Genomic DNA, 10217 nt, shown 5'->3' on the forward strand with positions numbered 1-10217 from the left:
AATATTGCAAACAAATGGAGATTTACCCTTCAAACATGAATTCTGGAAGCTTTTCGAATAAAGTGTTTATGACCAGAGTCTAGATGTAGAAAAAGGAAATTAATATATTATTTAGTCAAAGTCAGCTTTGTCAATTCAACTACACGTACAGGACATACAGATAATCAAAATTGCATTACTCTGAGACCAGTAGTGTAGTCCTAAAAAAAAAAGGTTGTGTACTATTACCCACCCAATCCAAACTTTAAAAGTAGGCAAAGAAATGACAAAAGTCTATGGGCCCTATCATACACCTTGCGCAATGTGGTGCAAGGGCGCGACGCAATAGTTTTTTGCTAGTTTCAGCTTGGTGCAAGAGTTGCTTTGAGGCGTTGCGCCACGCTGTTTAAATAGCAAATGCATTTGCGCTCATATGTGCGCCCATTAGCTCATATATATAGGAATTTATATTTATATATATACACACAACTCGGTTTGAAACAAGTAAAGGTTGAGTAAATGATGACAATTTTCATTTCTGGGTGAACTATTCGTTTAAAAATATTAAAACAAATTTATTTATTTTAATCCCAATTAAATTATGCTTAGCTATAGTGACTCTAGCAGACCCAGATATATATTTATATATATTTATATATATATATATATATATATATATATATATATATATATATATATATATATATATATATATATATATATATATATATATATACCATAATACGCAGATATTCCAACAATCTATCGATAAACACACCTTGCGCTCACAGCTGTGGTTTGCTGACTAAATGAAAAATGAGTTGAAAACAGAGGAGCGGAAGACTGCCGGCGTTTTTATATCAGATGGCGGTCCTTTAGTGATGTACAGTTCATGAGGTAATCGCAAAAAAATGTTTTAGGGGGGCCGAATGGAAATATAGAAGTGCTAAAAGGACATCCATGCTGTTTTTTTTAACTTTACTTGTAAGTTTCAGCGAGACATAATTCAGTTGATTTGTTGTGATCTTCGAAAAACTCTCACGAAATGTTCTCAAGGCTGCTGTGTTCATCAGAGTGTGGGGAATGGTGCAAATTAAACAAGTGCACCAATTGCAAGAAATTAAGATGCGAGTTCAATAATATACATTTGGTAGACAGTTTAAGGAGACGCTAATACACATAAAAAGTAGGCATACTGAGTTTACGTGCGTATAGCAAGGACTACACCACTGTCTGAGACCATAGGTGCATAACAGATAACATTAATACAAAATAAATTAAAAATTCAATAAATACAATTACACATATAATATGGTCTAAAAATGTAAGTAAAAATAAACATCCTACAAGCACAAAAATATATAAATAAAGTCTCCTAAATGTTTTACAGTGGTTTTTCTAATTAATATGGATTACTTGTCATGTTGTTTGTTTTTTTACTTCAATAAAATTAATACAATTTTAACAATGATGCATTCTTAAATTAAATTTTATGTTTAGAATATTACCTAATATAATATATAATAATAAATGTACACTTCAATTTAGAATGGTGTGTTAGTGTAAAATAAGAAAAAAGAGGAAGATATCATAATTTAAAAGGCAAGTGAGCAGATTATTTGTACCTGTAGCATTTCTATCCCAAGCAACAAGCGTACCAGACTCTCCTGATAAGAACTGGAACTGATATTAGATGAAAAATAAAAAAAAAAGGAAGAAAATAAGCATTTACAAGTAAAATAAAACTCATTATTACAACTTATTACATAAAACCTTTTTAAATGTAATATCGGGATGAGTTCAAGTAAAATAAAAATAGTGCATTACTTAGTATCTTGCTGTGAAGTGGGTGCCGGCACACAAGGCAGTAGGCAGTTTCTGAATCTCTCTGGGTCTTCAATGTATGTTTCCAGCGCAGAAATAAACTCCTGAATTATCTAAAAAGACACAATTCAACAAGTAGGCACAAATAAAGCATCTTATATACCATTCTGCAGGATGTAAATAAAAACAATGGCCCCAGGGTTCACATTTTGTTATTTCTACAGCTTCCGGCAACCCAAAAAGAGCCACATATTGATAAATATTGTTGTATATATCACATATTGATAAATATATATGTTTTAACAGTAAGTTGTAAGTTATGATTGAACTGCCTCTTGTTACAGTTATGAAGTAGTTCAATAACAAGCAGTAAATGTTCATGGGTCAATAACAGGACCACATTGAAACGTGATATAATGGCGAGCTCCTCACATTGGGGAATCTGGGACTTTTTCGTAAACGCTGCTGGAGTCGCTTCTGGAAAATAACTTGGTCTACAGCTGTAAAAAATAAATAAATAAAAAAATAAAGATGTTAAAGATCTGTTGAGCATGTATGCATTCATTGTGATTCAACCTTTAGTGTATACACAATGCATATTTAATTTATCCTACCTATTTCATTAGCTGTACTGCCAGGTGTCAGAGTGACTCCTGATTCCTTCAGAAATTGAACAAAAACTGAGTCCTGGCAGGAGTCCTGAACTGAAGACTTTGTGGATCGCCCGCTGCTCTTGCTCTTTTTTGCTTCTGTATGAATCAAGACACATCAGAAAGTTCCAGAGATCTTTGTAATCCCACCCAATGACATTACCATTCCCATTATTTATTTTGGAAGTGGCGTCAGTGTGTACTTACTAGACACGTCAAGAGTGGGATCTTCATCCACTGTTACGGATGACCGCTTCTTCTTACGCATCATATTTCAGTTAGATCAGATGAAAATGCTAATGAACAGATGCTACACTGAGTTACCTGTTGGAGTAACAACAAATATGCGGATTTAAGTGGGTTATTTTAAATTTGAGGCACTGTGTACACTAATGACAGCATAATAATGACAGTACTAGTGCAGACAATCAATCCTATAATCATTCTCTGAGGACTGTAAACAATAATTAACGTAATTCGTGACAGACTGAGAAAGCAAGTGCTAAATTACACACCCGACGAACTCGACGCAATGACTGTATTTGAGTCAAAGTACTACCCTGATGTTTATCGTCGCGATGCTCACCTTTAACGTTTGTCGTGTAAATACTGTGTTAGTAAATGGTGATAAATTAAGGCTGAAGCTAAAAATGTGTTTTCGTGACAAGGCTGAAGGATCAGGATGTCGCAGAGCTTCCCGCGCCAGTGGTTCATGCAGTTTAGGGGTCGTGGTAAAATTCTCAGCAGAGTTCATAACCGTCGGATTCCGACTGCATAGGGATGATTTTTAATTAACTTTGAGGGAAAAAAATGTTGTGAGCAGATAAGTAAAGAATGTTAATCGATTTTTCTTGTTTCCTTAATCTAATCTGTTTGCATTATATATATTTTTTTAAATAGTAGAGGTAAATTTTTGTTTTTTCACTTTAATAAAGTTTAATAAAATTAATGGAGAATAACTATACTACTTATGTACGGAATATGCACCAATCGGAGTAAAATAAAAAGATTTCCTTTCACACAGGTAATGCAACAACAAGTAAATTTGCTAATTGCGGGTCCTTCATACATGTCTCCCTTTTTGCATAATTATTTAAAGTTTTAGGACCAAAAAAGTTTCTATAAAATTTCATTATGTTTTCAAAGATAAAATATTATAAGAAAAACGTTAATTGTTTTTTCATCTACCTTTGTGCCTCTGCCATGTATGTATGTATGTATGTATGTATGTATGTATGTATGTATGTATGTATGTATGTATGTATGTATGTATGTATGTATGTCCTGGTCCTCCAGGTTGGGGATTGAGTGTTGGGCCTCATAAAACGAAAAACACAACATGGTGCAGCTAAACATCAACTTCTATATAAAATGGCCCTGAGAGTAAGTATATACGTGTATATATATATATATATATATATATATATATATATATATATATATATATATATATATATATATACGTGTGTGTGTGTGTGTTTATTCATTCATTTTCTTTTCGGCTTAGTCCCTTTATTAATCCAGGGTCGCCACAGAGGAATGAACCGCCAACTTATCCAGCACATGTTTTACACAGCGGTTGCGCTTCCAGCCACAACCCATCATTGTAATATATTATAATATAGGGCGACATGGTGGCGCAGTGGGTAGCACGCTCGCCACACAGAAGAAGGTCGCTGATTCAATCCTCGGCTGGATCAGTTGGCATTTCTGTGTGGAGTTTGCATGTTCGTGTGGGTTTCCTCCGGGTGCTCTGGTTTGCCCCACAAGCCCAAAGATACAGGTACATGTGAATTGGGTGTGCTAAAATTGACCGTAGGGAATGAGTGTGTGTTTATATAATAAAACAAGTCATCAGGCCAAAAGACAAGATTTCGTTTTCAAATTTAAAACCGTAAACGGGAGTTTGTTAATGCTCCCTAACTTTCTATGGGCGTGTATTAAAGTAGGCGTGGAATGTGTTGTGACTCGGTCGCCCCGCCCACAGCTCACAATTTAATACTAGTGTCATTTTTCTAAATCCACAGTTACCTGCGAGACAAGGAGGAAACAGAAGGAATCATGGCTGGAATTAAATCATTTTACGACATCACAGCCAAAACTCTTACAGGAGAGGAGTTCAAGTTCTCTTCTTTACAAGGCAAGGTGGTGCTGATCGAGAATGTGGCTTCGCTCTGAGGAACCACCAGCCGGGATTACACTCAGATGAACGAGCTGCACGAGCGCTTCGCGGAGAAGGGGCTCGTGGTTCTGGGTGTTCCCTGCAACCAGTTCGGCTATCAGGTGAGATTCCTGATAGAGCCCTTCAGAACAAGTGTCTGTCTGTCTGTGGCGCACTTCAGCTCTCACCTTGCCATCCTGCTCAACACCTGCTTTACTGTATGCTGGTTCATCTCTAGCCTATTTTAATCAGTCATCGGTTTTAATAAAACCTTTATTGATCATTATTGGGTTGATCTTAAACTATGATTTTGCTTACATTTTATATTTGCACCTAATTGTTTTCATTGATTAAAATTTCTAGTAAATTTAAAAAAGCAACGTTTGGAAAACTTTATTGTAATAAGACTTACTCCTACTCCGTTTAATTAGTTTTATAATTAAAACAAAAAGGTTCTTCTCCTCCTCCTTCTAGTACTACCACCACGACTAGTAGTAATAATAACAATATGCTAATTTTAAATTATACATTGAGAACAATCATGCTCAGCAACGACTGCATACACTTGAAGGCATTCCGATTGCAATGAATAGGGGATGAGGAATGGAAAAGTATTTAGTCAAACTCAATAGAATGGGCTTGGCAAATAATAATAATGTTTGTTGGAAATGTCAAAAAGACAGAGGTGTATTTATTCATTGTATTTGGGACTGTTTACTAGTTCAGCCTTTTTGGCACCAAATCCTAAATATTATGAGTAAATGGCTTGGAACAATAATGTATTAATACCACTGTATTAATACCACAGTAATGCCACTGTCACCAAGGTTATGCTTACTGGGAGGTAGGGAACCAAATATTACAAAAAGAAAGTTCACAGTAATCATGGTGAGGATTTAGGTAACGGCTAGAGCCATTTAGAAATACTGGAAAACTCCCAAAATTCTAAAGTTAAAAAAATGGCTCAATATAACGACTAAAACAGCTTTGTATGAACGTTTAATACAAATGACGCAAAAAGGACAATGTATCCCAGTGTGGGAGGACTTTTTGGTCTTATGCGATGATGTCTTGTAACAGGTTTTCTTTATAATATTGTACTTTTGTCCATATTAACCACTGGATACATCCTGGCTTTACATTTGTGATCATTCAGTGTTATATGTATTTGTATTTTTTCATTTACCAGAAAACAATTTTTAAAAATTTGAATTAAAAAAAGTACATTGACAACCTGACTGAAACAATGTTCAGTGAAAATTATTAGTAAGTCCCTTAAATACTGAATTAAGCATAAAATATAGAAGCAAGAAGTTAATATTTAACAACAAAAAAAAAAACACCCACAAACTAAAAGCATGTAATAAACTTTAAATAAGATACATTAAGCTAAAATAACTAAAATTAGGCCAATTTTCATAAACAACTAGTTTAATTAAACAAAACATTGCAAACTGATGAAAATGAAAAAATGGACAAGGACTAAATTAGGCTACAAGTTACACAAAAAAGTATAATAAATTATAAATGCAAACTGACCAATAAATATAAACAAATTTAAACTTAAAAGAAAAATGATTTAAGTGCATGTTTTTCAACACATCCCATAATTTCTAATATATCAACCTCCACCAACTGGTATATATGTTGGTTTATGGTAAAAGTTCCTGAATTATTCCATATACTTTGGAAAATATGAAGTGTAAGACCAATTTATTTGAACAAATATTCAAAATAAATCATTTTTAAGTATCTTTTTTTTAGTGTTCCATAAAATATTTCAGATTCTCATTGAACATGTCTTCTTGTTTTTGTTGTTTACAATAAAACCAAAATCAAGTGTAGTAGTGCAACAGGATTATGTTTGCTTGATTTTTTGTAAACCAACAATGCTGTGTGTGTAAACCATTATGTAAAACAGTCAAAACATGGTCAACCATTTGGTAGAGCAGGAAGTTGAAGGCTTAAGTGGTTTCATTCTAAGATAAAATAATGATTTCCTTTCCTTTTTCAATCAAAAATATTTTAAGACAGAATGACTAATGACTCAATGTGTAGGCCTATCTATTTACTAATATATAATAATCACATTTATTGCAGAGTATTACCAAAATAACTTAAATGTTTTTTTTTTTCTAATTCCATCACCAATCCGTCTTTGTTTTAGGAAAACTGCACAAATGAAGAGATCCTTTTGTCCTTGAAGTACGTCCGTCCTGGCAATGGCTATGAGCCCAAATTCCAGCTCTTGGAGAAAGTGGACGTGAACGGGAAAAACGCTCACCCGCTCTTCACCTTCCTCAAGGAGAAGCTTCCCTTCCCAAGCGATGAGCCAATGCCGTTCATGAGCGACCCCAAATTTATTATCTGGAGTCCCGTATGCAGAAATGACATCGCCTGGAACTTCGAGAAGTTTCTGATCGGGTCTGACGGAGTCCCGTTCAAGCGCTACAGCCGGAGATTCCTGACCAGCGGCATCGACGGAGACATCAAGAAGCTCCTCAGCATCCCAAAATAACAGGGTTTTGGGGTCTAACCGATGTCCCGTTCTTGCTTAGCATAGCATGCGTCGGTCTCCCTGGCAGGTTTGTGCTCTCATATGTGTAAACGTTGCTGAGTTTGGACTTTTACTTCATGAAGATGCTCCTGTAAACATGCTTGTCTGTCGGGAGCAGCTGATGCCCTGCAAAAGTCCAGGCTGAACAGCTTCATTTAGTTATTGTGTGGCACAACATGCACTTTTAACCAATAAATTTGTAAGTTTTCTACCTAAGTCTCTTACTTTTCCTCATTCAAATCTTTTGGTTAAGCTTTAGCTACACTAGAATCTACAGTAACTTACTGTAAATCAGTTACAGCAAACACACTGTATTTACATTTACAGCAGCATTTATCTCACTGTACATGTATTAACTGTTATATGTATATACGGATCGTATATCTTTACTGTAAAATATACAGTAATTTTGAGTGCAACTTTAAAATACTGTAACATGCTGCATAACTGTCCTATAGTAAAAAAAAAAAAATCATATTACAGTTAAATACTGTGTCATTTACAAAAACATCGTTAACAGTGTAGCGAGGGAGGACATGAAAACAGACTTGGGGTTTTGTGTAACATGGCACTGATCATCAAGTGTGTTGAAGAGGTTCATGTTGCATTAATGAGCTCCAGTGGAAACTGATCTCTGCTGTTGGTGTGAGAGTTAAATTTCCCAATGCAGTTACCAGGACAAATATGTTTATGTGCAGCATGGTTTCAAGGGATAAGTTCACTCAGAAGTGAATATCTGCTGAGGCCATGGTGATTTTATGGTGATACATTGTTGTTGGTGAAAGTCAACAGTTACCAGCACTTTGAGAGTCATAAAAAAAAACATAGACAGGCGAATCAAAATAAATACATGTCCTACAGTTGATTTCTTCTGAAGGGCACAAAGACATAGAGACTAATTAAACAGGCCCATAGACAGCCTGGTGAGGGGTGGTTCTTTTTTCTTAAAAAGTGGACATTTTTGCAGTTATTCACTTAATTTTCTATGTAATTGTATGTATGACATTTAATTACTGCACTTTTTTACATTTTACGCACTAATTTTAGCTGAATTAACTTGTCAGATGGTCATCATAAACATCCTTTTTGATGTACCAAAAATATTTCCTAAAGATTTAGAATAAAGAAATATAAAAAATACATATTTTAAATTGCTAATTTATTACATCATGTATATTTAGAAAAAAATTTAATCTGTTAAAGTTTTAAATTAAAATATGTAGTCTATTGTCATTTATTAGGCAAATAACAAACTGAGCATCACATTCAACTTTCCAGGCAGAATTTGTCCATTTGAATATTAAACAATTTAATGTATAATTATAAATAAAATAATAAATAATGTAGAGCTTAATGATTTTTCTAACCTCTCATAAAAATACATTTGTAAATTCATGGATAACAACAATAGCCTAATTAGTATTAAAATGTGGTCTTGTTCTTCTTTTAAGAATAATGTCCAAGATTCAGCATAAAAGTTCAGAGTAAAATGTTTTCTTTATTTATCAAAAATACAGTTGATCAGTAGTGAAACCTCCGACCGACTGATTCCACCTGGTCTAATAGCCTTTAATGGGTTATTTTCACAATTTGTGCTGGCTTAGCAGTCAAAATAGGATAAATGTGCTCAGGGGACAAATTCTGGTCCTTTGTCAGTCGGGGGTGGGTATTTGTTTACACTATTTTTTACAGTGTCCTTGTTACAGTGTAACTATACATTTAAGTATGGTGTAATATTAATGATCTACAGTTATCTATGAATGCGTACCTTGGCTCTAAGGGTCAAACAACAAAAAATAATGTCAAGATTCTTGGTGTTATTCTAGAGTCAGATTTGAGTTTCAGTAGTCATGTCAAAACAGTATCAGCATACTATCATCTCAAAAACTTTGCAAGAATTAGATGCTTTGTTTTCAGTGGGAACTTGTTCATGCTTTAATCAGCAGCAGACTGGATTACTATGGAAAAATTCTCACTGGAAAACACTCAGCTCATCCAGAACACTTCTGCCAGGATTCTGACCAGAACCAGGAAATCAGAGCTCATCACACCTGTCCTCAGGTCTTTACACTGGCTCCCAGTTACACTTAAAATAGATTTAAAATATTATTGCTTGTCTATAAATTACTAAATGGCCTAGGATCTCTATACATTACAGATATGCTCACTGAATACAAACCTAATAGATCACTTAGATCATTAGGATCAAATAAACTTGATATTCCAAGAGTTCAGTCAAAGCAGGGTGAATCCGCCTTCAGCTACTGTGCCTCTCGCTGAATCAGCTTCCAAATGATCAGATGTGCTCCAACATTAGGCACATTCAATCAAGACCCAAAACACATCTGTTTAGCTGTGCCTTTACTGAATGAGCACCATGCTACGTCTGACAGATCACATTATTATGTCTTTTTCTGTTTCATTCTTTTATAACCTGTTTTAACACATTTTAATCTGGTTTCTACATATGGTTATATGTACTTGCTATATAGTTAGTAGCACGTAACCCTGCGTCATCTATTGTCCACACTTCGACTAACTACATGAAAAATGTAATGACAACACCATAAAGTCTAAATAAAATATATAAAACTCAAATATTTCATATTATCCATTGTCTTTCAATTCACACCAAAAAAAAAATAAATAAATAACACCAAAACAAACATTCATATACAGCTATTTATATATTTACATTAGCCAAAATCTATTGGCATATCCCCATATACTCACAAAACTAGGTGTTTTCTTACGAGTGCTTCATTTACATTTTGGCAGATACTTTTACTTGCAAAACAAATCTTGCAATACTACTATTTTTTGCATTCCATTCTGTACATTAGGGGTGTCCAAACTGGAGGGCCAGTCCTGGAGGGCCGGTGTCCTACAGATTTTTACTCCAACGTGGCTCAACACACCTGCAAGGATGTTTCTAGAAAGCCTTATAAGAGCTTGATTAGCTAGCCCAGGAGTGTCTGATTGGGGTTGAAACTACACTTTGCAGGACACCAGCCCTCCAGGACCGAGTTTGGACCTTCCTGCTGTA

The 10217-nt window shown here is 34.7% G+C and overlaps 2 protein-coding genes across 8 annotated transcripts in view; one reads left to right on the forward strand and one right to left on the reverse strand.

Moving 5' to 3' along the window:
* The window catches only part of fancd2 (FA complementation group D2), a 45686-nt gene extending 42526 nt beyond the window's left edge, over positions 1-3160 (reverse strand). For 3 of the 7 annotated variants that reach the window (NM_201341.1, XM_073952759.1, XM_005166027.6), the window contains 7 exon segments: positions 27-79; positions 1605-1662; positions 1807-1916; positions 2236-2303; positions 2418-2552; positions 2661-2777; positions 3040-3160. In NM_201341.1, the coding sequence (NP_958498.1) occupies positions 27-79; positions 1605-1662; positions 1807-1916; positions 2236-2303; positions 2418-2552; positions 2661-2724 (488 nt within the window). In that variant the 5' untranslated portion in view covers positions 2725-2777; positions 3040-3160. 7 annotated transcript variants of the gene reach the window in all.
* A 1312-nt stretch (positions 3161-4472) lies between these two features.
* gpx1b (glutathione peroxidase 1b) lies at positions 4473-7387 on the forward strand. Its single transcript, NM_001004634.2, has 2 exons — positions 4473-4736; positions 6782-7387. Exons 1-2 carry the CDS (start codon positions 4515-4517, stop codon positions 7130-7132), a joined length of 573 nt encoding a protein of 190 aa, NP_001004634.2. The 5' UTR covers positions 4473-4514; the 3' UTR covers positions 7133-7387.
* The last annotated feature ends 2830 nt before the right edge of the window (positions 7388-10217 follow it).

Source organism: Danio rerio, chromosome 6 (genome assembly GCF_049306965.1).
Source record: "Danio rerio strain Tuebingen ecotype United States chromosome 6, GRCz12tu, whole genome shotgun sequence".
NCBI classification, from domain to species: domain Eukaryota; kingdom Metazoa; phylum Chordata; class Actinopteri; order Cypriniformes; family Danionidae; genus Danio; species Danio rerio.